Source organism: Cebus imitator, unplaced genomic scaffold (assembly GCF_001604975.1).
Source record: "Cebus imitator isolate Cc_AM_T3 unplaced genomic scaffold, Cebus_imitator-1.0 Scaffold221, whole genome shotgun sequence".
Lineage (NCBI taxonomy): Eukaryota > Metazoa > Chordata > Mammalia > Primates > Cebidae > Cebus > Cebus imitator.
In genome coordinates, this window is record NW_016107536.1 from 797,637 (window position 1) to 825,511 (window position 27,875).

Genomic DNA, 27,875 nt, shown 5'->3' on the forward strand with positions numbered 1-27,875 from the left:
GGGTGAGATTATAGGAAGGGAACCAGTTAGTAGATGCTTGCAATAACAATCTACAGACGTCTATAACAACCAAGGGCCTCAATTAACATACCCATCTTGGCTTTTAATTTTATGTTTATTATTCTTTTTTCTACCCCATTCAAATGTTGAGCTTTTAATTATGCTGTTCCTTTGCTGAAATGCAATTGCTTGTATCCTCTGACTTTTGCAGGCCTGCTCATAATTTCAAGGCCTGGCTCAACACTCATCTCCAATGTGAAGTCATCACAGAGTAATGCCACCCCATCCAACCACCTACAAAAGCTCCACCTCCATCCATTCATTCATCCACCCATCCATGTTCCCAACCTCTATCCATCTGTCTACCCACCCATCCATCCAACCATCCACCTACCTAATCTCTATCCATCCATCCATTTATCCATCCATCCATCTACCCAACCTCTATCAATCCAGCCATCCATCTACCAACCCAACCTCTGTCCATCTATCCATTCATCCACCTACTCAACCTCTATCCATTCAACCATGCATCCACCTGTCCACCCACCTATCTACCTGATCTTTATCCATCCATCCATCCATCCATCCATCCATTCATGCATCCATCCACCTACCCAACCTCTATCCAGCTATTCATTCATCCATTTATCTACCCACCTACCCAATGTCTATGCATCCATTCATCCACCTACCTACCTGACCTTTATTCATCCATCTATCCATTCATCCATCCATCTACCTACCTAGGCTCTGTCCATTTATCCATTCATCTACCTACTCAAACTCTATCCATTCAACCATGCATCCACCTGTCCACACACCTACCTACCTGATCTTTATCCATCCATCCATCCATCCATCCATTCATGCATCCATCCACCTACCCAACCTCTATCCAGCCATTCATTCATCCATTTATCCATCCACCTACCCAACTTCCACCCATCCATTCATCACTCCATCCATCCATCTATCCATCCATCCACCACCCACCACCCACCACCCACCCACCTATTCAATCTCCATCTATCCCTCTATTCATTCACCTACTCACCTCTATTCACTCATCCACCCATCTCTTCCTTCATTCTTTATTCATTCATTTCTCCATGACTTCATTAATTCAACATTTACTGAGGGTCGTTAATATTCTGGGCTAAGTGCCAAGAAGATAAGAATACACATTTCTGCTCTCCAGGAACTCATGGACTAAGAGGGAAAAGAGACTCATAAATAACAATGAGGGCACTAATTGAGGTTTGACTGAGTGTGGCGGCAGCAGGGGCAGGACTGACTCACACAGTTTGGGGGTGGTAGAGCAAGCCTTTCAGCAGAGGTAACATCTGAGCTGGGCCTTGAAGGAGGAGAAGTTGTCTCACCGAGAAGAGGAGGGTGCTCCCAATTCCCACAGCCATTTGAGTCTAAAAAGCCCACTTGGAGTTGACTGTAAGCCATTGAGTATTGCTTTTTCATTATTTCCTGTATGTTGGCCTTGTCCTTCCAACTGTGCAGCAGGAAAAACACATTTTAAATCCCTAACATGTAGTCATCAGATTTGATTGGATTTGATTTTTATTTACTTTATTAGTAGCCACAGTGCTGAGAGCAGTGCAGGTCAAACAATCAGTCCTAACAGCTCCCTCTTAAGTCTGATGCCCACTGGTGGCTTTTCTCCTTCAAGGTCCTTAAAGCGATAACCACACAGGCAGCTCCTTCTCCCGGCCAGGCCCTGCCCCACATCTTGGGAGTGACATATGTTTCATACCATCGGAGGCTCGACTTTCTAAGCTTCCTATGGAGGATTGAGGGTGGTAAAGGATGGAAGGAGGAGAGAGCCAGCATATACATAGCAACTACTAAGCACCAGGTGCTACGTGCTGGGTGTTTCACAAATTTTATCTCATTACATCCTCAACATTCCTGCGAGGTCGACGTGAGTTTCCTCTTATACAGACGAGGAAACAGATTCAGGGAGGTAAACAATTTGCTCATAGTAAGTCAGAGAATCAGTCTCCTGTGTCCACACTACACTTGGAGCCCTGGTCCCAGGCTGTGCATGGCTGAGGCAGGTATGGCTACAGGTAGAGAGGCCACCAATCTCAAACCAAACTCCTTACACCAGCATCACCACCTCTTAGCCCCCACACGTGGCCCTAATATAAGCTGTCACCTGGGCTGGGCCTAGGTAGTGGTTGTGGAAGCCACCTAGACTCTGGAGTGGCAATATGGCCTCATGAGTAGGCATGTAGGTTTTGGGCTCCAATCTCATGCAGCCACTTGCTAGCTGTGACATCCTGGGAAAGTTGCTTACCCATTCTGGGCCTCAATTTCTTACCTCCATCGCCTCCCTCTTTTATGAGGACTACACGAGATGTTTACGTAAAGCACAGCACTCAGCACCACTTGCCAAGTGCATCAATGATGTTTTTTCCTACTTCTTCCTCTTCCCTCTCTCCTTTTCCTCCTCCTTTTTATTTTCTCTTCTTTAGTTATTGTTGTTGTTAATATTTTCTCCTTTTTTTTGAGACAGAGTCTCGCTCAGGTGCCCAGGCTGGAGTGCAGTGGCGCGATCTCAGCTCACTGCAACCTCTGCCTCCTGGGTTCAAGTGATTCTCCTGCCTCAGCCTGGCAAGTAGCTGGCATTACAGGTGTATGCCACCACACCTGGCTAATTTTTGTATTTTTAGTAGAGACAGGGATTCACCATGTTGGCCAGGCTGGTCTCGAACTCCTGACCTCAAGTGATCCACCTGCTTCGGCCTCCCAAAGTGCTAGGATTATAGGCGTGAGCCACCGCGCCCGGCCTGTGGTTGTTAATATTTTCTATGGATATGAACTATAGGGAGAGCATCTCTAGCCAGGAGAGACAATATGGCAGGTGGAGACACTGTTGGAGATAGCAAGGGGCACATCATACAGGTCACCTGCACCAGCCGTCTGCCCAATGGGAAGATTCCCTGGCTCATCCGTGAATAATTACTGTCCGTAATAAAAAGCCTGCTCCTCGGTGGGGTATATGCTCAGCTCCTGCGCAGTTCAAATTCTTAGAAAGTTCTTCCTCATATAGGACCAAAATGTGCTTCCCTGTAAAACATCCCCCATTGGTCCTGATTTCGCCTAGTGGAGTCCATCAAGATCTCTTCTGTTTTCCAAGGAGATTTCCTTAACTCTTTAAAGGCCATTCCTTCTCATGTGTCCGTAGTTGTTCCAACAGGCTAGCCTTCCCTTCTTTCTACTACTGCTGACCTTATACGGTTTTTACAGAACCTCACCATTCTGGTTGCTTTCCTATGCTGGTCACTATCCTCTTAAATTACTGTGGCCAGAACAGAAGACATTATTACAGTGTGGCACGAACAATGCAAACAGATAGAACTTTCTAAGACCGAGGAAGGATCATCATGCTTCAAAGATGCTGTCCACCCTCTCCCTCCACCTTCCCCCACCTCATCTCTTCCTAAGAGCATCTGCTCAGGGGCTGAGGGGGTCTGAGGCTCAGAGGACAGTGACATGCCCAGGTTCCTCATGTCAGGGCAAGGGTGGATTTGGGCTGCTGGTCTTATACATTTTATGGCTTTGCCCATGAAGGAGTGCCAGGAGCCACCAGCTGTCCCCTCAGAGCTGAGTTCAGAGTTGGGTGAGCTGGACTGTGCTGTTCCCTTTGGGGTGTCTCATGGTGTGTGTGTGTGTGTGTGTGTGTGAGAGAGAGAGAGAGAGAGAGAGAGATAGAGAGAGAGAGAGAGAGAGAGGTGGAGAGACAGAGAGAGAAAGAAAGAGTGAGTTTCTGCCTGATCCAGGAATTCTCCTGGATGGCAGAATTGGTTTCCATAACGATAAGTTAACAGCAGAGCTGTGGTGGAGCACAGAATCTCAGAGTGCTGAGAGAGAGAGAGAGAGAGAGAGAGAGAGAAACCTCCCAGAAGAACAGCATTTTCTTTCTCTTTCACCCCACCTAGTCATCCTCTCTATACACGCTTGCCATAAACCAACTAAAAAGCTTTGTTTACCATATTCCTGTATATACTGGCTCCCTTCCTGCATGTATACCTTATTCATAGCCACTCTCTCTCTCTCTCTTTCTCCCTCTCTCCTTAGTTACCTGAAGCACTACAGTATGTATGGGATAATATAATAAATTCATTTCCAATTCACTGCATTATCCCTTGAATATTTTAATGACTCATTGAGTGGAGTAAAAAAAAGCTATTTCAAATGAACAATTATGCTGCATTAGTCTAAGGGCTGATTATATTTAAACACTGCTCACATGGATAACAGGACACAGCGACCTCAGCATACGAGAGCTAATTTGGCTCTTATCTCCAAATAATTTCACATCGCAAATTACCATGAGAACCTAAAGGGCTTTAAAAACATTCATCAAAAGATAATATTCCACTTTGTAGCAGCATTTTATTTAGATTATTTTGAATGGGAGCGAAAGCATCTCCAGGGCGGGACAATGACAGCAGAGTGGGACTGTGAGTGATAAGGAGATGGTAGGGGCGCTGGTTTGTGTTAAAAATAGAGGTGGGAAGTGTTGGAGAGGAAGGGGCTGCAGCCCCAAATGTGGGCAGCACATCACAGGCGTGGCTGTCACTTGCACCTAGCACCACACCTGGGCTGTTGCCTGGGATGACTCCAGGGAGTCTGCTCTGGTGCAGGAGGCCACAGGGGATCCCTAGAGACGGAATGATGGGACTGATCGTCCCCCTTCCAGGTCCCAACAGGCTTCGGTTTCCACAAAAGCCAGCTGGGGTCATGTTAGGTCCTCCAGGCTAGGCCTGGATTCATCTAGTTTCAAAAGGCAAAAGGATGAGCTATGTTGGGCACTGTCTAGAATTTTTATTTTGCAAAACATGAGTCTAACCATCTGAGAAAATTTGCTAAATCATAAGCAGCTGCTGTGGTCAGACGTCAAAGTTGGGGGTTGTGGGGGAGATCATTACATTTATCAAGGTCCTACTATTCTTTGTCAGAAGGCTTAATCTCATTGAACACTGGGAAATAGACATTATTATCATGCCCATTTTAATGATGAAGAAACTGAGCCTCAGAGGCTTCTCCTCTTTGTATATGTAATTTCTTTTTTCCATGTCTCCACTCTGAAGAGTGAGGATTTCTGTCAGTTTCACAGAGGAGAAGTTGCAGTCTCAGAGCGGTGGAACAATCTGCCCAGTAGTGCAATTGATCACTCGACCACAAGCGCCCTGGCAGGTGCTACCCACATAACTACCAAGCAGGGGGCTGTAATTCTTGCCCTGTTTATTGCATTTCCCATTATCTTATTCACCTAATGCACTTAGAGGTCCTTCCCTCCTGGAAGTGGCAGAGCCTGGCACCTCCTCTGGCTCATCTGACCTAAAGTCCAAGCTCTTTCTCTTTCCCTTGAGGGTGACCATGTAGGAGTCTGGTTTACCACCAGGGTCACCTCCGCACTGTCTCTGTCAGCAAGCACTCGTTATGGCCCAACGATCTGCACCTACATGTTAGAGAGCCTAAGCCATGTCTTTTAGCTGCTTATTACTTAAAATGGATCCTCACAGTACAGGTCAAAGCATGCAGGGGAAATGGCACAAATATCAGTGGCAAAAGTGTAAATACAGCTCTAAAGAAACAAATCATTATTAATCCCATTTCCTTGGTTTGACCTCATCATCTGAACTTGCAATCCCGATAAAGATTGTTTATTCTGTTTATCATCATTAGCCGGGTTCTGGATATATAGAGAATGAGATTATATCATTATTTTTATATCGATATACTTAAATTTCTACAGGCTCTGCCGCTCCATTGATTAGGATACACGTGCCGCTTGCTATAGTGCCTCTCTCTAGGGAGGCTTCTCCTCTTTGTATACGTAATTTCCTTTTTCCTTGTCTCCACCCTGAAGAGTAAGGCTTTCTGTCAGTTTCACAGAGGAGAAGTCACAGTCTCAGAGAGGTCAAATGACTTGCTCTGTAGTGGCACCAATCACCTAAGCACAAGTGTCCTGGCACGTGCTATCCACATAACTAGAAAGCAGGGAGCTGTAATTCCTGCCCTGTTTATTGGATTTCCCATTATCTTATTCATCTAATGCACTTAGAGGTCCTCAGGAAAAAAACCTCTAATAATGGAAAATTTTAACCCTACAGAAAAGTAGACAAAATAATGACCCTTTAGAGAGCCTTTTAATTCAACCCAGAATTGGTTGCATTTACAGTTGCCAAAAGTGGAGGGCACTGAATGAAAGGGAACCATGAACTTGCCAGTCTCTGTTTCTTTCTTAAAACAAAAAAGATATTCAGGGCAAATTTTAGAATCATTGACGGTTTCTAGGAAGATTTTCTTTTTTGGAAGAAGAAAGGTACTCTTGTCTCCTTAATTGTTCTTAGTGTTCCTTGTCACCAATCATGATATTCTTTGTGGAAAGTATTAATATACCATCTTCCTGTGTTCAATATTCCCATTAACAATAAAAAGTCTAATGAAAATATCTGCATGAAAAGCCCTGAGCACTAATTTCAGAGACAAATAAAAGATGAACCAATAAGTGTTTCTTTGAAAATGAATGATGCAAATTAATTGATATCTTAATGAGCTTTCAGCATGAAGGTTATTAGTTAGATGGAATCCGAACTGAATATCATCTTTAAGGAAACGCTAAGGACACTGCAGTGGGGGAGAAAGATGTCATCTATCAGTGCTCAGTTAGAAATCTCTCTTGCTCAATGAGAACACTTCAAAGAGGGAGCCCAGTGAGACAGTATGCCTTAGGTATCAGTCTCTGCCTGTCCCAGCCTGGCCAGGTTTGGAGACTGGAGCCTAGTCCTGTTCCTGAGTTGATGGAAACCCACAGGTATAGGAAGTTCCACCCCAAGCCAGTCCCTGGGGCCCTCCTAATACCACCACTGTGCTATGGGTTCCTTCCTTGATCTCTAGAACAGAAGCCCCGCGAGGGCAGAACCTTCCTCAATTTTGTTTGCATTTGCGATGCCAGCGCTAGCCCAGTTACCCGATTGAGAGCAATAATAATAACAACATAACAGCAAATAACAACACAGAGCTTACTCTGTGTTCTGGGTATTGTTCTGAGCACTTTCCTTAAAATATCACACTTGAATCCAAGTGCGGTGGCTCACACCTGTAATCTCAGCACTTTGGGAGGCTGAGGCAGGTGGATCACGAGGTCAGGCATTCGATACCAGCCTGGCCAACACAGTGAAACCCTGTCTCTGCTAAAAATACAAAAGAAAAAAAATACCCAGGCATGGTGGCAGGCACCTATAATCCCAGCTACTTGGGAGGCTGAGGCAGGAGAATTGCTTGAACCTGGGAGGTGGAAGTTGCAGTGAGCCGAGATTGTGCCACTGCACTCCCGTCAGGTGACAGTGTGAGGCTGTCTCAATCAATCAATTAATACATACATACATACATACATACATGCATAACTCACTTGAGCTTCATAACAACAGTGTGAGGCAGGCACTACTAGTATCTCTGGCTTACAAATGAGTATATTGAGACACAGAGAGGTTGAGCAACTAGCCCAAGATCACACAGTAATAATGGTAGATTAGGAATTCAAACCACAGCAGTCTGGCTCTGGCTACAGAGTCCTTGCTCTTAACCATTGTGCTATACTGAATAGGGTTCAATATACACTTCTTGAATTAAATGAACAAATCGGTCCCATGAATGAATGCCTGGTCCCTATGGCTGAGCATGTCTCTAAAACACACATGCTTTATTTAAGTCATCCAAAGTTCCAGAGCTTTATCCTACTCCACACTAGACCCTGCCAGCCTCTCTCTGGAGTGGAGGTTGTGGGGGGAGGTGTCACAAATGACTCTTGTATTCCTAAAAACTAGTTGCTGTCCTATTTCAACCCAGATAGCCTGTCAAAAAATTGTCCCTGGACAGGGAAAATGTGGCACATATACACCATGGAATACTATGCAGCCATCCAAAATGATGAGTTTGTGTCCTTTGTAGGGACATGGATGAACCTGGAAACCATCATTCTCAGCAAACTGACACAAGAGCAGAAAATCAAACACCGCATGTTCTCACTCATAGGTGGGTGTTGAACAATGAGAACACATGGACACAGGGAGGGGAGCATGACACACTGGGGTCAGTTGGGGGGAAATGGGGGAGGGATGGGGGTGGGGAGGTGGGGAGAGATAGCATGGGGAGAAATGTCAGATATAGGTGATGGGGAGGAAGGCAGCAAATCACACTGTCATGTGTGTACCTATGCAACAATCTTGCATGTTCTTCACATGTACCCCAAAACCCAAAATGCAATAAAAAAAATTGTCCCTGCTGAGGGGTTCCTATGGCCATGATCTTGTCTACCATCCAGTTAGACCTGGCCACCTAATATCAAGGTCAGCTGAAGTTCCACCAAGTTTGCGTCTGTGGTCACTTGGAACCATAAGGCTGTGGTCACTGTCTGTCTACAGAGACTCTACGGCAGGCTTTCCTACTGAGGCTGCTTGGGTAATGATGATATCTAGGGTGTAGTATTATGGGGTCCAAAACACTTACCTAGTGTGTTTTATTTAACAAGATAGTATTCCCTGGGGACAGTTCTCTGGAAGCATCTACCCATAAGGGGTAGTTAGAAATAGAACCCTAGGAGTGAGCCGCGGGTGGTGGAGGGAACAGAGATGATGTCTTCCATGGTATAGAGGGCACAGTGGCTCCTTTTCCTAGTGGAGTTGATGGGAGAGATGTGATATGACCCAGGCCACATAGTATGGCAGGAAAGGCGTGTGACTTAGGGTTAGGGGGCGTGGATTGACGACTCACCTCTCTAACCCACCAGCTGAAAGATGGCATCATTCAGCCTCTCTGGACTTTGCCTTCCCCATCTGTAAAATGAGGATTATGTCTATTTCACAAAGTGGCATCGAGCTTCAGGAGTTTTAAAAGTGCTTTTCACTTGAAAACTGTTCCACAAAGGAGTGACGTTAAGAACGACCAAGGCACCGTAGCTATGGTCTTCCTTCAATCTGCTCAACCCCTCTGGGTTCTTATTAAGCTAGAATGCCGTGTGCTCCCCCCACCGACTGAAGTCGAAGTTCTGCGGCTGGGGTGGGGCCTAGGCAGCTGCATTTTAACAAGCTCGTCTGCCCATTCGAATGCACTCAACTGTTTGAGACCCACTTAGCCACAGCGAACACCAATACAAAGGAAGTGCTCTGGGTTTGATCAGAGCCTTCGCTTCCTCTGCTTAAGGTCTAGAACCTGAGATCTAAATGAATTTGGCTGACACCATCTCTGTGGCTGGTGGAATTTTGGGGAAGGTGGGCAGGGCCAAGTGGATACCACTGCCACTTCCTGCTGAACACTCGTGAGGGAAGCAGTACAAATGTGACGGAAACCCAAGCCTCCTCCGGTCTGAGCGGGAAGGCTGAGGGCCACACTCGGGCAGGTGGCACTGGTAAGTTCTGTGGCTTAGCAGCCTTGCCGGACAGCTGCCACCTGTCACCTGCCACCTGTCCCAGTTCTAAGCTGGGCTGCTGAGACTAAACTCATGTTCGTTGCACAGGGCTCCTGCGAGAGCTCCCTTCTGAGTATGGGGGTGAGGGGAGCAGAGGAGTGGGGGGTCTTCAGGCTTGGAAGAGAGGCAGCCTCACGATCTCAAGTCCCCTCAATTCTGAAGTCATCCCATCCCTAGCTGCTTTTGCACGCTTGCCTCGGAACTGCTGAGCAGAGCTCCCTAACAGGAAGCCCTGAGTGCATGGGGTGGCTGCAAATGTGACCTTCAGAGCAATACTCCTCTCTCGAGTGTTTCACCCCTGAGACTGCTGGGGAGGGCTAAGTCCAGAAAATGGCAATGCTCTTGCCTGGGTGGGGGGAGATGCCAGATCTTTCTCTTTCATGCCCACTGCTTCCCTCCCCTTCCTGATGGCTCAAACCTCCCAGCTCTGTTGTGTGTTTACCGTGTTTGGCTGGGGAAGTGTATGAAGTAACAGAGGTGGCTCTAGCACTGCCCACGAAGCTGCTTCTTGGGTCTCCCTTGAGATAGCCCCTTCCAGGGCCATAGGCAGGGCTGCCTTTAGGGACAGCTGTCCACCTGAGCTCCCTGGGAGGGCCTCCGGTCATTGGGCCACCCTCTAGTTGCCTGGGTAACTCCCCTCTCAGCCCCCGACTCCCATCCAGTGGTTGTGAGCACCCTACTTTGCTCAGGATAATTAGCAGCCAGTTCAGATTTAAACCCCTTTCTCTACCCATAGTTCTAGAAGGAAAAACACAAACCCCTTGTATTTGCAGAATTCTCTGTTTTCCAAAGTGCTCTTGTAAGTCATTGGCTCATCACAATGATCACAGCAAGTCAGCAGCCCGCTTCCCATATTACAGAGCAAGACGAAATGCCCAGAGGGGCTGACAGGTGACTGAATTGGTAACCAGCCAAGATCCACACCACATCCAAACTTTGTTTCGCTAGCTCTGAGTTCCCGCTATCTTACAGGGTTAATGCCTTTGTACACTCTTTGCAAAGCCCATTGTCAGGTGTTCTAGGCACAGATTTGTGACTGTTTGAGGCAAGTGTGGACCTCCCCAAACAGCACTGCCAGGCACTTGTGAACAAAAAGATTCAAACATCAAATGAAATTGGTAAATCAGTGTATATGATATAGTGCATATTAGACTACGAACAGCTCCAAAAGCCCTTCAGTGAGAAACAGAATGAATTCAGTTCAACCCAGAGAATCCAAAACTTGTCTGGCAACATAGCCTTTCCCCCCACACAATGGCACAAACAAGCCACCAGATTTGAGGAGCCTCCCTGAAGAGGGTGAGCAAGGCTCCTTCAGAATTATGATGACAAAGACACAAAGATGAGAGGCGGCCACTTGTTTCTATACACAAAGAAAAGCAAATTGCTGCGCCTCTCTCATGCCCCTTGCCCCATCACAGGGAGGAGCTCCAGGACCTCCCCTGGCTGGCTCTGCCACCTGCACGTCTCAGAATCCCCTCAGTGCCCCAAATCCAGTGGTGCGCTGAAGCCAATTGTTAACATTTCAGAAACAGTGTGAGTCAGTTTTTAAATCATCAGGAGCTTGAAACTGGCCGTGGTGGGAGTATTTATTTATACCATAAAAATCAGCAAACACTAGAAATCAGAGTTCCTCCACCCTTCCCGAGGGCTGGTTTACCAGCGTATCACTGGCCCTGGGACACTTTTTGAAATTGTTGGAAAACTTGGGAGGGCTCTGACAGCTGAGCGCTGGGGGAGATCGGACACGGAAGTCCTTGCTCCAGCCCTCCTGGGCGACAGGTGGGAACGGCACTGAATGACAGTCTTCCAGCTACAACCCCAAATGAGTCAGAGAGTGCCTCTTGGCCTGCTTACCTTGATATCTGCTACCAGCCAGTGTCTCCAGAATCTCTGTCTGGGTTCTGCTCTGCTAGGGGCATCTGGATCCACCATCACCAGGACATAGGTCGCACCCTGTAACACACGCACCAAAAAGTAATGTAGAGTCATGGCTGAAATAGGAAGATGCCACTGGGCAGACCTCCTTTTTCTGCCATTCCAATCGAGAATGGCTGAGTAGCCCTATGACATCCCACCCAGCTTATCCTTGTTCTTGTGACATCCCTGTCACATCATGTTTATTCTCAGAGAAATGGCATCTGTGAAGCAGACAGCAGGACTCTTGGCTTCCCCTTTGTGAGGGCAAATAAATCCAACCAGTTATGTGTACCAAGCACCTGGGAGATCCGAGTGCTGTGCTGGGTGCCTTGGAGGAATCAAGGAAACCTAAAACAGGACTCTGGTCCTCCAAGAAGCATCCAGTATAGTTGGAGTGATTTGTCTATTAATTTGGCAAATATATGAGGGCTTATTTTGTGTCAAGAACGGTGCCCATCACAAAGAACACCAGGATTCATTCGTCCCTTCAACAAGCCTTTGCTGAACACCTACTATGCACCGGGTGCTGCTCCAGGTGCCAGGAGGCAACAGAGCACAAGACAGTGGGGTCTATACTTTCAGGAAGCTTTTATTATACATAAGAGACACACATCATAAAAATAAATAAATAAGCAAGGGAACGTGTGAGCAGTGCTATGATGAAAATAAAGCAGGGTGGGATGAGAGGGGGAAGTGTTCTGGAAGGAAAAAAAATAGCTGCTGTGAAGGTCTTCAGGTGGGAAAAAAGTAGGCTTTGAGGAGCAAGAAAGAGCATCATGGTGGCCAGGGACAATCAAGGGGGAGGGTGGACATGGCAGGTGGGGGGGCAGGGGCCAGGCCACAGGGGGCTCTCTAGGCCTGGGTAGGGAGCAGGGTCTTATTCAAAATGCAACACAGAACTGTTACAGGGTTTTAGGCAGGACAGTAATATGCTCTGATTTATGTTTTTAGAGGATTCTTTTGGCCTCTGGGTAAAAAATGAATGATCTGCAAAGGCCAGAGAGGAGGCCAGGAGACCAGTTAGGAGACTCGCAGTAGCATGTGAAAAAATGATGGTATCTTGGGCTAGGATAGCAGCAACAGAGACAGAAACAAATAGATGGGTTAGGGGAGTCTTTTTAGTAAAATCAGCAGGGTTTGCTGATGGATTCAATGGCAGGGCGGTAAGGAGGTGGGTGGAGAAAGAGAAATTGAGGATGAATCCTGGGTTTCTGGCTTCAGCAACTAGGCCATTTAATGGCACGAATAAGACCTGGAGAGGAGGCTGTGTGAAGGGGGACATTCAGAGTTCTGGTTTAGACATCTTGAGTTTGAAATGTCTCTCAGAAGACAATCAGGTATGCATGTCAGAGTCTGTAGTTCAGAGGAGAGTTCAGGACTGGGTGGATAAATTTGGTAGTCATTGTTATAGAGATGCTCTCTCAATCAGTAGAGCAGGCATAGAGAAGGAAAGAGGCCTTATGGCTGAACTCTAGAGCAGCTAACGTTGAGAAGAGGGGAGAATCAGGGAGAGAGGACTTTGGAGCCAAAAAGGTGCAGGAAACACCTGGAGAGCAGGCGTCACAAAAGCCAGGATAGAAAGTGTCTCAAGGAAGAGAAAGTGAGCAGCTGTATCAAATTCTGCTAAAAGTTAGGGCCAGATGAGGACACGGAGATGACAATCTGATTTGACAACTTGGATATCACTGTGATCACAAGACCAGTTTCAGCGGAGTAGAAAGGACTGATGCTTGGTTGGAATAGGCTGAGCTGAGATGGGAGATGAGGAATTGAAGATAGCTATTATGAGGTGATCATAAAAAAGGAAGTTTTGGTGGGAAGGACAGCTGAGACATGGAGCGGCTGTAACTAAACAGGAAAGAAGAGTCAAGAGGTCTTTTTAAAGAGAGGGATGATATTTGTAGACCAATGGAAATGGTCCAGTATAGAAAGGGAGGTAGAGGGGATGGAGAGGAGGAAGGGGATGGTCACAAGAGCTGACTTTGGGAAGTGGGGATGGGACAGGGTCCAGAGTGAAAGTGAAGGGCTACATCTTGGGTGAAGCAGAGGATGTGGGTTCAGATGCAAAAGAACTGGAAGGTGAGGTAGTGGGAAGAATGAGGAAATTATTTTCCGATTGCTTCTATTTTTCAGTGAGTTAGAGGCAAGGTCATCAGGCGAAGAGGGATTATAGGAAGTTTGCAGACAGAGACGAAGGTGTGAGATAGTCATTTAAGAGAGTGAGAAAATGAATATACAATAGGTATGCAGTAGGTCACTAGACGGTATTACGTTTCACAGTTGTGGGCTTTTTAACTGTTCAAGTACAGGTGTGAGACACGTGGTTAGTTTGGCTTACCTTGGATGGGGACTTCGATGTGAGCATGATGGAAGAGGGGGAAGTGAGAGAGGAAGAAGTAGGTAAGATGAATGGAGTAAATGGAGATGAGTCCTGGCCCTCCCCTTGACAGGGAGAGGCAGGCACACCCTGCTGTTCTAAATGCTTTCGAGTGGAGGAGCGTTTATCAAGCAGAGGGACAGGGAAAACGGAGACTAAATCTCTCTACCCCAGGAGTCCAGGAAGGCTGCAGAGTTGTCTTTTGAGCTTGACATCGAAGACTGAGCAGGTAAAGGATCAGGAAAAGTGATCTCCAGGTACAGGCAACAGTGTGTGCAAAGGCAGGGGGGTGTTTGGGGAATGGCTGGGCCATGGGGCATCTGGAAAGAAACAGTAGGTGACAAAGCTGAAATGGGTATTGGGACCAGATAACAGAAAGCTATGCACATCTTATGTTGCTTAGAATTTGTTATGCAACAGGACCCACTGAAATTGTTTGAATAGGCAACTCATATCATCAAACGTGTGCTTTGGGGCGGGGCACGGTGGTTCACATCTGTGATACCAACACTTTGGGAGGCTGAGGTGGACTGATCGCTTGAGCCCAGGAGTTCAAGATCCACCTGGGTAACATGGCAAAACCTTGTCTTTACAAAAATTGCAAAAGCTAGCCAGGCATGGTAGCCCACACCTACGATTTCAGCTACTAGGGAGGCTGAAGTGGGAGGATTGCTGGAGCCCAAGGGGCTGCAGTGAGCCATGACTGCACCACTGTACTCCAGCTCGGATGACAGAGTGAGACCCTGTCTCAACAAACAAACAAACAAACAGCAACACATATGCTTTGGAAAGACACGTGATGAGACATGATGAGGGTAGAATAAAGGATGAAAAGCAGAGCAAAAAATCCAAAACCCCCTGAAAATTGCAATACTGTGGAGAAAGACCACAGGAATTTCCATTCAAATAGTAGTAACAGAAAGGAGAGATGTGTGTACTGCAGAACCAACGGTGAGGTGACTGCATAGGGCAGATGTGCGGGAGGAAGAAGCCAGGATGACTCTGAGATTCTGTCTCGGTCAGCTTGGTGATGATGAAGCCATAGATATTAGGGGTAGCAAAGTCAGGGGACCATGAGGTAGTGAGTTTGGTGTCAAACCCTACAGGGAGAGATGCCCTTTAAATGAGGTTGGCGCCCTCTCAAGACTTGGCAAATGGGCAGTGGACATGAAGAGGGACGAATCTATAGATTCATGGGTTGTCTGGGGAGAATCTGTAGAACAAAAACAAAAGACTATGGTGGAACTTGGGAACTCAAAGCGGGGCAGGGAAGGGAGAAAGAGGCTGAGGGGAAGACAGTTCTGAAGAGAGCCAGAGAGTCAGTGTCATGGATGCCAAGAGAGAAATGAGGGAAGGGGTGAAGGTTGTGTCCGTGTCACAGTCATCAAGGGAGATGAGGGCCGCAAAGAGACTGCTGGTTGTGACAAGGAGGGGAACATGGACACCTTTCCAAAGATGAGTAGTTTAAAGGTGAAAACACTGACTACTGGATTTTAAGACCCAGAGGAAACCATAAACCACATACTAGATGTCACAGGAAATTAAATCAGAGAATGTGAAGATAAACCCAAGAAAATCTCCAAGGACTCAGAAGAAAAGAAAATAGTAGGTGAAAAGAAGGAATATGTCCTAAAGTGGGGGTGTGTGAAAATTCCAATAGAATGCCATAAAGAGAAAACCGTACATACATCCAAGAAAGTAATAAGAAAATAAAAAGAAACAAAGTGTAAATATGGTAAAAGAAGAACTAAAGCCATATGTCCTTTCTCTTTTCCTTTTTGCTTTTTTTGCAAATGACATGATTGCTACATGAGAAATTAAAAAAAAATCAACTGGGAACAAAAGTAACATTCGGTAAAGTAAACCGTTACACATTGTACACAAAACTGGTATTTTCTACATATGAATAGTAGTCCTAAAGTGTACATTTAAGATCCCATTAACAATGGCAACAAAAAATGTAAAATAAGTAAGAATGAACTTGATGAAAAATGCAAGATTATATGAAGAAAACAAAAACATTATTGATGCGCATAAGAAGGAAACTTGAATAGACAGAAAAAGAAATACAATGCTTTTAAATTGAAATAATCATTTTGCAAAAATGTAAATAAACCTTCAATTAATTTGCTAATCTAGCACAATTCCAAACAAAATCCTAAATAGATGTTTTGTGAATGTCACAGAATAATTCTAAAAGTCAAAATAAATGTAAAAATCAAATAAATAAAAGAAAAATAAGTATCCAAGGCAATACTGAAAATGATAAAATGGGGATGGTATTAATTTTGCAGATTTTAACATGTCTTATTAAGCTACAATAATTAGAATATGGTGTTAACAAATACATAAGTAAAAGAAGCAAAACAGAAAACCCAGAAAGTCAAGTTTTCAATAAATGTATATTTAATATATGATAGTTATCATTTAAAATGATATTTAATATACGACAAAGTTATTTCGGATCAGTGGGGAAAAGATAGATTATTTAATAAATGCTACTGAGAAAGCTGGCCCAGTATGTGGAATAAATAAACTGAGGTCCCTATTTCTTTCAGACACCAGAAAACATCCAAATTTAAATATGAAAATGAAAAACAAGCTTTAAATCTGGTTTAATAACATAATATTACATTTATGCAATGGAACCCTCTGTTAGAGTTAGATCCTTATATACTCATACAAGAAATTATCTACAATATACTAGTATGTGAAATAAGTAAGTTACAGAATAATGTGCATGATGTCTCAAATGTGCAGGAAAACTTTATATATCTAACTATATATATATCTTTATAGATATATTTGCATATGCATAGAAAATGTCTGAAAAAATATACACCAAACTGTTAACAGTAAATGTCATGAAGGAAAGATTGATATATCTAACTAGATATAACTTTGAATCTTTTATATGGCAAAAAAAGTACAAAATAAAATTCAAAGACAATAAACTGATGGCAAATATTTGCAATATCTATGAAACGATGTTAATATCTTTAATATACAAAGTACTCTTTACCTCCATAAGAAAAAGACTAATAAGTCAATAGAAAAATGAATGAACAACATGAATTGGTAACTCATAAGAAATACAAATGATCAACAACCATACGAACAAGTGTTCACATTTACTAGTAATAAAAGATACGCAAAAAATAAAATAAGATCCAATCTTTGCTCATAAAATTAACGAAAGTTTTAATGTACATCTCAGAGTTTTTAAGGTATATAGAAACAATGGGTAGATCCCCAAATCCTATGAATCCTATAATCCCCCTTTTAAAAAAAAAAAAAAAAAAAAAAAAAAAAAAAAAAAAAAGGACAGAAGACCAAAACCACTTGTCATACACATGTATATAATTCTGTGGAAAGAAAACTAGAAAAATAGGGAGTTTAAAAGCTGGGCAATGATCTCTAAATGATGGAATAATTACAAGCTTTATTTTCTTCTTTGTGCTTTTCTGTACTTCCCAAAGTTTCTGCAATAAAATGCATTGCTTTTATTTATTTTTTTTTATTGCATTTTAGGTTTGGGGGTACATGTGAAGAACATGCAAGATTGTTGCATAGGTACACACATGGCAGTGTGATTTGCTGCCTTCCTCCCCTTCCCCTATATCTGGCATTTGTCCCCATGCTATCTCTCCCCACCTCCTCACCCCCCAATCCCTCCCCCATTTCCCCCCAACAGGCCCCAGTGTGTAGGGCTCCCCTCCCTGTGTCCATGTGTTCTCATTGTTCAACACCCACCTATGAGTGAGAACATGCGGTGTTTGATTTTCTGCTCTTGTGTCAGTTTGCTGAGAATGATGGTTTCCAGGTTCATCCATGTCCCCACAAAGGACACGAACTCATCGTTTTTGATGGCTGCATAATATTCCATGGTGTATATGTACCACATTTTCCTTGTCCAGTCTATCATCGATGGGCATTTGGGTTGGTTCCACGTCTTTGCTATTGTAAACAGTGCTGCAATGAACATTTGTGTGCATGTGTCCTTATAGTAGAACGATTTATAATCCTTTCGATATATGCCCAGTAATGGGATTGCTGGGTCAAATGGAATTTCTATTTCTAGGTCCTTGAGGAATCGCCACACTGTCTTCCACAATGGTTGAACTAATTTACACTCCCACCAACAGTGTAAAAGTGTTCCTATTTCTCTACTTCCTCTCCAGCATCTGTTGTCTCCAGATTTTTTAATGATCGCCATTCTAACTGGCATGAGATGGTATCTCACTGTGGTTTTGATTTGCGTTTCTCTAATGACGAGTGATGATGAGCATTTTTTCATATGTTTGTTGGCCTCATGTATGTCTTCTTTTGGAAAGCATTGCTTTTATACTTAGACAAAAAGATGTGCATTCACGGAAACAAAGTCACGGTGAGAAGTCCCAGAACCCTCAATGTCTCCTGTTCAAACAATAGTCAGGGGAAGTCTCAGCGGCAGGCTGCTCTCCCTCCCCGCCCGCCGTTTCCTGTGGTGTCTCCTGTCCCTACCTCTACACTGCTGCCTGATTCTTTAGGGCAGCCCCTCCAACCTTTTTGGCACCAGGAAGTGGTTTCATGGAAGACAATTTTTCCACGGATGGGGATCGAGGGGGTTGTTTCAGGACGATTGAAGTACATTACATTTATTGTACACTTTATTTTTATTATGATTACATTCTAATAATGAAATAATTATAAACTCACTATACAGTAGAATCAGTGGGAGCCCTGAGTTTGTTTTCCTGTAACTAGAGGGTCCCATGTAGGGGTGATGAGAGACAGTGACAGATCATCAGGCATTAGATTCTCATGAGGAGCACTGCAACCTAGATTTCTTGCATTCGCTGTTCACAATAGGGTTTGTGCTCCTATTAGAATCTAATGCCACAGCCAAACTGACAGGAGGCGGAGCCAGGCGGTAATGCAAGTGATGGGGAGTAGCTGTAAATATGGTTGAAGCTGCCCTCACTGGCCCACCATGTACCTCCTGCTGTGCAGCCCAGTTCCTAACAGGCAATGGACCTGTATTAGGGGTTGGGGACACCTGTTGTAGGGTGAGTCTGCTTTGCAGGGCACTCTTGAAGGTAGTCATAACCTGAGGTTTGCCCTAGATCCCCTCTTTGCTAAGCAGCCCCATAGGAGACATTTTCAAAGACTTCTATGGTGGTCTTGCAGATCTCTCAATGCAGTTAGGGAGCTGGGTCCCAGACATTTCATGACCCTCAAAGCATTCAACAGAAGTTCCTTAGCAAATGTTTGTCAGAGGTGGCAAAGGAGTGGTTGCTCACCAGAGAAAGCCCTATTCTAGGGCTTAGCCCTTAACCACACTCCTTGAAGTTGAACCCAGGTCCCCACCTGCTTCTGCAGCTGGCAGAATAGAAGGGTGTTGGCAGGAGATCAGCAAGTCTTCCTTCTGGCAGGTGAAACTAATTTCTGACCATGGCAGCCCATCCCCTAAGTGTAGCCAGGACAGAGGAATGTGCCATCAACGCTTCCAACAAGGGAAGTGAATTTAGGGAATTTTGTACTTGCCACATGTTTTCTGGCCTAGGATAGAGACTGCTTTATACTTCTGCAGGGCTATAGACCTAGTAAAATGCCAGCCTTTAATACATACCCATGAATGCTTATTACACCGTGGGTTGTGGTTCTTAGCTAAGTCCTTCTCTTTGCTGGCTTGCTCCTAAAAGATAAGGATGCTGAGCCAGGTCATCTACTTTCTCTCGGATTCTAACATCCATTTGGTGGATTCTGAGCTATCTAGACACACTGTAAAAGTAAGACTACTTATATGATCCAGCGATCACACTTTAGGGGATAGAAATCCGGGAGTCACTGCAGCACTACTTGTAGTAGTCAGGGTGAGGAAACAACAAGATGTCTATCAACAGACGAGTGGATGAAGAAAATGTAGTATATCCATAAAAGGAACACGATTCAGCTTTAACAAGGAAGGAAATAACTGCAGTTAGCGGCACCATGGATAAACCTTGAGGTCATTATGCTAAGTGAAACAAGCCCGTCACCGAAGGACAAACACTGTGTGATTCCACTTACGTGATGTATCTAAAACAGCCAAACTTACAGAAGCAGAGAGGAACAGTGGTTGCCAGGGATGGAGTGGGGTCAGGGGGACATGGGTAGTTGCTAATTGATGAGTATAGCCTTTCAATCATGAGAGAAGTTGTAGAAAGCTTGGTGTACAATATTGTGTCTCCACTTAACAATATCGTATTGTACACTCAAAAGTCTTTTGAGTAGATCTCAAGGTAAGCATTCTCACCACAATAAAATACAATAAAAAGAAAGTAATCCCGCTTGAAGAAGGCAGGATGAAATCTAAGTACTTTCCAAAGACGCTGCACATCTCAAAGCCTGACAGCACGCTCTGCTGGCAAGGCTGCAGGGAAACTGAGGCTGCATGCATTGCTGTAGGAATGCACAATATGGGCGACGTGCTTTTTTTTTTTTTTTTTTTTTTTTTTTTTTTTATAAATTTTATTTTTTTTTTTTTTTTTTTTTTTTTTGAGACAAAGTCTCACTCTGTTGCTCAGGCTCAAGTGCAGTGGCTTACTTTTGGCTCACTGAAACCTCCGCCTCCCAGGTTCAAGCAATTCTCCTGCCTCAGCCTCCCGAGTAGGTGGATCTGCAGGTGTGCACCACCACACCTAGCTAATTTTTGTATTTTTAGTAGAGGCGGGGTTTCACCATGTTGGCCAGGATGGTCTTGACCTCTTGACCTCATGATCCACCTACCTCAGCCTCCTAAAGAGCTCGGATTACAGGTGTGAGCCATTGCTCCCAGTCCACGCCTTTTGACACAGTGATCCCATTTCTGCAATTTTTCCAACTGAAGATATCTGCACACTTATGAAATGACTTGTATATAAGGTTATTCATTTCAGCCCTGTCTGTCACAGTCAGACATAACTCAAAATTGGAAATAACTCAAGTGTCCATTAGCTGGGGATTGATTAATAAACAATGATATGTACTAATAGTGGAAAACTTCCTAACTGTAAAAAAACAATGAAGATCTCTAAGATCTGATATGAAAAGGTCTCCAAGATAACTTAGTGTAAAAAGCAAGGTGCAGAACAGCATATCTATTACTTTATTTTTATATAAGAAGGAGAAAATAAGATATTTCTTCACATTTGCTTGTATTTACATAAGCAAACTCCAGAAAAGTGCTTAAAAAACTAACAGAGGCTGTGGGTGGTGGTATTGATATGGGTAAATGAAATAGAGACATCTATATGTGTGTTCTATCATACTGATTTTTAAAGCTGTGTGAATACACATTACTGCTAAACATAAACCAATATTATAAAATAATGTGGAACACGCAGCAGTTGCACAATATTTTGGAGGTGTATTATTGTTATCCTGGAGACATCAGTCTCTAGTTCTCTTTCACTGATGCTGAGAGGCAAAGAGGGACGGCCTTGTCCTTTGCAGCAAGAAGAGCTCAGGAAATCCTCATTCCACTTTTGAAGGTCATTTGGGGCAAGGGCAACTGCTGGAATAGGACGCTGGGTGCTACGGAGCAGGGCATGAGCAAGGTGCAGGAAGCCACATTAACAAATCACAGTACTTTGGGACAATGATGATGACATTGAAGCAGAATTAGATCTGGATTTGCCCAGATGAATTTTTAAAAAAACAGCTATACAGAGGCATAGTTTACATATAATAAACCTCATCACTTAGTTGACGAAGGACATGAAAGGACACTTTTCAAAAGAAGACGTATATGAGGCCAACGAACATATGAAAAAATGCTCATCATCACTGGTCATTAGAGAAACGCAAATCAAAACCACAGTGAGATACCATCTCATGCCAGTTAGAATGGCGACCATTAAAAAATCTGGAGACAACAGATGCTGGAGAGGAAGTAGAGAAATAGGAACACTTTTACACTGTTGGTGGGAGTGTAAATTAGTTCAACCATTGTGGAAGACAGTGTGGCGATTCCTCAAGGACCTAGAAATAGAAATTCCATTTGACCCAGCCATCCCATTACTGGGTATATGTCCAAAGGATTATAAATCATTCTATTATAAAGACATATGCACACGTATGTTCATTGTGGCACTGTTTATAATAGCAAAGACGTGGAACCAACCCAAATGCCCATCGATGATAGACTGGACAAGGAAAATATGGCACATATATACCATGGAATACTATGCAGCCATCAAAAACGACAAGGTCGTGTTCTTTGTAAGGACATGGATGAATCTGGAAACGATCATTCTCAGCAAACTAACATAAGAACAGAAAAATCAAACAGCACATGTTCTCACTCACAGGTGTTGAACAATGAGAACACATGGACACACGGAGGGGAGCATCACACACTGGGGTCTGTTGGGGAGGGACAGCACGGGGCAAGGAGGTTGGGGAGGGATAACATGGGGAGAAATGCCAGATATAGGTGACGGGAAGATGGAGGCAGCAAAAAAAGAAAAAAGAAAAGAAAAGAAAATTTACAAAGTTGTGCAGCTATCACCATAATCTGAATTTAGAACATTTTTATCACCCCAGAAAGAAACCTTGTATCCATGTGTGCTGTCATTCCCTATTCCCTCCCCCAGCTCTAGGCAGCCATGAATCTACTTTCTGTAATCTTCTTTTTGCCTTTCCTGGACATTTCATATAAATGGAATCATAATATGTGTCTTTTGTGCTAGCATATTTTATTCATCCATGTTGTACATGTATCAGTACTTCATTCCTTTTTATTATTGAATAATATTTCATTGTATGGAGAGAGACCACACTTGTTTATTTAATTGATGGATATTTGGGTTAAACACTTTAGTTATTATGAATGATGATGCTGTGAACATTTGCTATAAATCTCTGTGAAAACATTTGTTTTCAATTCTCTTGGTTAGATGTCTAGAGTGGAATTGCTGGGTCATATTGTAAATTTATGTTTAACATTTTAAGAAACGACCAAACTTTTTCAAAGTGGTTGCACCATTTTACAATCCCACCAGCAGGGTACGAATGTTCTAGTATCTCCACATCCTTGTCAACACTTATAATTGTCTGTCTTTTGATTGTGGCCATGCTAGTAGGTGTAAACTGGTATCTTATGTTTTTAATTTGTATTTCCCTAAAGACTAGTGATGTTGAACTTCTTTTCATGTCCTTATTGACTATTTGTATATCTTTGCTGAAATGTCTATGTCAGTTTCCTGCCCATGTAAAAATTGGATTATTTACCTTTTAAAATAGGCTTATTTATCCAGAAATAATTTTAATAGGTGTGTCCCAACTGGGAGTTAGGGAAAATGGAGGCAGCAGGGTGAGTGGAAAGCAAGATGGCAGGAAATAGTTCCATAGATGGGGGATGGGCTATCCAGTTGAAACTCTGCTCTGATCAGCTGTCACGGCTGGACTTGCCTCATTCCTGAACTTCTGGTTTCTGGCCTCAATCCCCATCTGTACATGGGGTTGTCACTTACTGTAACTCACCGTGACACAGATTACTCCCACTGGGAATGCCAGCCTCAAAGATAGCCGGTACCTCACACTGCCACTGCAACCCAGGTGAGCAGGGGCACCCGTTGACACCGACTCCTCCAGGCCCAGGGAGCCATGGCCTCTATTCATTGCCCCACTGGCCACCTTCAAAGACACTGTGGAGCCCCAACAGTCTGCCTCCCAGTGAGTTTTCTTTAGTCAAAGCCTTTCCCACCCCTGCCTTCCCAGCCGTTGGTCCTCAACCACGTCGTTGTGCCTGAAATGTTTTCTTCTTTGTCTCTGAGCCAGTCCTATTTTCCTCCTCTATCTCAAACCCTTCCATGCTTTGTTCTGCAACTGCTACTGATAACACCATCTCCCCTCCATCCTCTCCCCCCAACAATTGCTCTCTATCTCTTCAAGTTTTTCTGGCTTTCCCCTGAAGGGCCCCTTCCCCTCGCTGCTCTCTTGTGCTAAGTATTCTCTCACACCCCATAAACCCCAGGGTCAGGAGGTTGCGTAGACACCATAGCTCCCTGTCGCCTTCTCTGTGGCCCAGGCCATTAGTTGAATACATCCTCTTTCTGTCTTGGTTGCTGTCACCTACGACCTCGTGGTTGCTACATTTACCAGAGATAATGAAACCAGCTCCCAGTCTCCTTCTTGTCCTTAAGTGCTGCTCTTATGCTGGTGACTCCAGCAAACATGTGGAACACCCACCCAACACCATGGACTCTGGTTTCTGGGTCTTTTCATCTTGGGCAGTCTTTCCCTCTCTGTCTCAACCATCAACTTCTACAGCCACATCCTGAAGCTCCTTGTCATCCCCCAAACTGCTCCACCTCCAAAACTCACTAATTTTGGCCACACTCCCCTCTCTTTCCAACTTGCTTCTTCAACCATGTCTACTGGAAGTAGTCTTCAACCTCAGTCTGGACCTTCAGGCAACTGATAACTCCTTTCTCAAAGCCCATCAGTGGGAGCTCATGATTTTGCATGGCAGTGATTTTCTTCATTTGTGTCTCAGTCAGCTTAAATGGCCCGAGCCTGAATTTCCTTGTCCTCTGTCATATGAACATTTTCTTGACAAAACCCCAAAGCTGGGTAAACCCAGCTTTCCTTTACTTCTATGTGTGACCTGAGGAGTGAGTGCTTCAGGACAAAGTCATATCACAGAAGAGATCGGCCCCACCCTATATTTTTGGCTACCAGCTTTATTACAGGTCCTGAGGGCCACTATGGATTTCTCTGGTCAACTTGCCTTTCCACTGTTAGTCATGACTTTCCAGTATTTCAAGCCTCCAATATCCCTAAATCTCTAACCTCCAAACTCCCCTAACTCCCCGACCCCTGTCTTAGCAGATAACATTCTTATTGATGACTTACCAGAGGAAACCGAAGTCATCACACAGTAAGTCCTTCAAGATCTGCTTCAAGGCTTGCAACCCCCAGTGCATCTGCCCCCCACCTCTCCTTCTCCCCTCCCACTGTCTTAGAAAAGCTGAGTGGCTCGAGCCCCAAGAAGGATGAGATTGCGTCCTCTGTTATGCTTTGGATCCTCTTCCCATCATCAGCAATACCTTCTCTCCTTGAATATTCCATCCTCCTTCTCCTCCTCATCATTAAAACATGACCAAGTCTCTTTCATCTTTAAAGACATCTTCCTTGGCCCATAACCTCCCCCGCTATTCCCCTATCCTTGTCTCCTCCCACCACAGGCAAACTCCACGCAAGAACTGTCAACACCCTCAGCCTCTGTTGCCTTACTTCCCACCAATTCTTTAATCCAGTCTGCCCCCATTGCTTCTGCTGCAGCCCTTGCTAAGATCACCACCTCCATGTCACCAAATCCAAGGGATGCTTTCAATTCTCATCACACTTGGTGTCTCAGCTGCAGCTGACAGGGCAGTCCACCCCTTCTTTATAGCAATATCTTTTTCCCATGACTTCCGTGTTTCCATCCCATTCTTCTTCCTCCAGCCTTGTTTTCCCCACTGCTGGGTCCTAGGCTGTCTTCTTTCATCACCCTAACCTCCTTCTCAGGAACATCCACCCACAGCCACGTTTATTTCTCTAAGCCAGAGCTCTCCCCTGAGATCCAGATCCTATGTCCAGTGACCCACTTCCTGCCTTCCTTTGGGATTTCAGGGCACCTCACACTCATCATGTCCAAAAACACTGTCTGGTCTTCCAGAGTTTCCTTTCTTGGCAAATAAAGGCACCTTCCATCTGGAAATGCAAACCAGAAACCAGGGCACCATCTTTGCCATGCTCCTCCCTCTTTTCCTACTGTTTCCATTCGCCGTCAATTCTTATCAGTTCAGCCTCCCAAACGGCTCTCGGATCCACCCATTTCCCCCCATCATCACTACCACCACATCAGCCATCATCTTTTGTCTTGTCTGCTGGAATAGCCTCCTGACTGGTCTCCTGACTAAGCAATTTTCTACCCTGATCCAGACTATTTTTTTTTAAAACACAAATAGATCATGTGATCCTGCTGCTTAAAATCCTTCTCTGGCTTCCCTTGGATCCTTAATGTGTTCTCTAAGGCACTGTACACTCTGGCCCTGCAACCAGCCCAATGGCCTTGTCACCTTGCACACATTCTCCTGCAGTCTGTATTCCAGTTTCACGGGCCTTCCTACTTCCAGGGTTCACCCTGCTCCCTCCCCACTCATCACCTTTGCATATGTTTTCTCTATGTCTAGAATACCCCAACCCTGGAACTAGCTGACTTTCATTCATACTTCAGAACTCAGTTCAAGGTCATTTCTCTGCAGAAGTGTTCTTGAGCCCCATTCTAGGTTACATTCCTTTGTCAATCATCCTTGCATTTCTTTCCTTCTGATGCTCATTTCAGTTTATAATCTATCATACACTGATAAGCATAGTTTCTGATTAATGTCAGTGTCCCCCACAAGAGTATGACCCCCTTGAAAGTAGGGATGGTGTCTATTTCTGCTTGCCATTATATTCCCAGTAGAGCACAGTGTCTGCACACAGTAGACACTCAATACATATTCTGAACAAATAAATGAAATATATATTGTGCCTGGCCCAGATAGTTCCATTGTTCATTCATTCATTCATTCATTCATTCATTCAGCAAGCATTGACTGAGCCCTTTTCATGTACTAAGCACCATGCTAGGGGCTTGGGTTAAGAGATGACAGAGGCATAGCCTTTGCCTTTGAGGACATATTAACCTACAGGGGGAGGTGGATATGTGTGCAGAAGGTCCAAGGACCCTCTGTGCTATAGCCAGGCATATACCTAGCACTGGAAAAGCAAACCTAAGGAAGTGATGAACCCTGCTCAGGATGACCAAGTAAAGCCCTGCAGAGGATGCTACCACTGGGCTGGAGTATGCCCAGGAGGGAAGGCCATGCCAGGCAAAGGAAGCAGCACATCCACAGGCAGGGAGCAGCAAGTTGTGTTGTGTGTCTGGAGGGTGGAGTTCACAAGGCCAAGAGGTGAAGTGGAGCAGCAGCAGATGAGCCCAGCAAGATTGAGGAGGGCAGATGAGTATGTGCCAGGGTAGGTTTGTAAATGCAGGGGGCAGGGGCAGGGGACGAGTAGGAGTGACATGATCAGGGCTGGATTGTACAGAGAGAATTCCTGCATGTGATGTGGTGAGGGTGGATAAGAACGAACACAGTAAAGGCCAGCGGGGGCTAGCAGGCCAATTTGTGTGAGGGAGGGGTCACCATGGCAAAGAGTGGTCATTCCTGGAGGAAGACCAGCGTGCCACACCCTCTGCAGTGCAGCAATGCTGACGGGGCTGCATGTTTGCAACTCCAAAAACGCATATGTGGAAGCTCTGCCTCCCAAGGTGATGGTATTTGGACGTGGGGCCTCTGGGAGGAAGTGATGAAGGTGGAGCCCTTGTGATGGGATGGGTGCCTTCACAAGAGATTCTAGAGAACTTGCTTTTCTCTCTCTCTCTCTCTCTCTCTCTCTCTGTCTCTCTCTCTCCCTCTGCCAAGTGCACACACAGTGAGACGGCTGACTACAAAGCAGGAAGCAGGCCCTTGTCAGACACTGAATCTGCTGGCACATTGGTCTTGGACTTCCCAGCCCCTAGAACTGTGAGAATAACTGTGTGTTGTTTAAGCCACCCAGTCTATGGTATTTTTGTTATAGCAACCTGCGCTAAGATGCTCAGGGAGAGGGGCTTTCCTGACACAGAGATAAAGTCTCTAAGGCCCTCTCCTGCCTTGCTATTGGGGAGCCTTTGTGTGTCTGCCTTTCCCCAAGAGGAGGAATGAGAATTATTCTTAGGATAGAATGCGATCAGATTTCAGCAGACACTGAGACAGTCCTGAGTCCTAGAAGTCCTGGCAAGCTGGGACCATTTTTATTTTCTGTATTTTCTGACGCTGTGACACCTGGAGCCTTGGTGACCTGGAGAGTCTGCCCTTCCCAGGGCTAACTAATTTCTAGAGATAGCAGACACCCACCCCAGAGCACATTCTTCAAATGCCAGCCACCCACCCAGAGCTCCCACCTTCACCTCTCTCCTTTATCAGGCTGAGTCACTGTCCCCAGTCCCAATCATCCCATGGCCAGACACGCTGCCCCCGTGCCCCAGAGTCCAGCAGAATT

At 44.8% G+C, this 27,875-nt stretch overlaps 1 protein-coding gene across 3 annotated transcripts in view; it reads right to left on the reverse strand.

Annotated features, from left to right (window-relative positions):
* The window catches only part of PEBP4 (phosphatidylethanolamine binding protein 4), a 276,754-nt gene that overhangs the window by 93,961 nt on the left and 154,918 nt on the right, over nucleotides 1–27,875 (reverse strand). For all 3 annotated transcript variants that reach the window (XM_037746123.1, XM_037746122.1, XM_017549727.2), the window contains exon 4: nucleotides 11,354–11,452. In XM_037746123.1, the coding sequence (XP_037602051.1) occupies nucleotides 11,354–11,452 (99 nt within the window). The remainder of the gene's footprint in view (nucleotides 1–11,353; nucleotides 11,453–27,875) is intronic.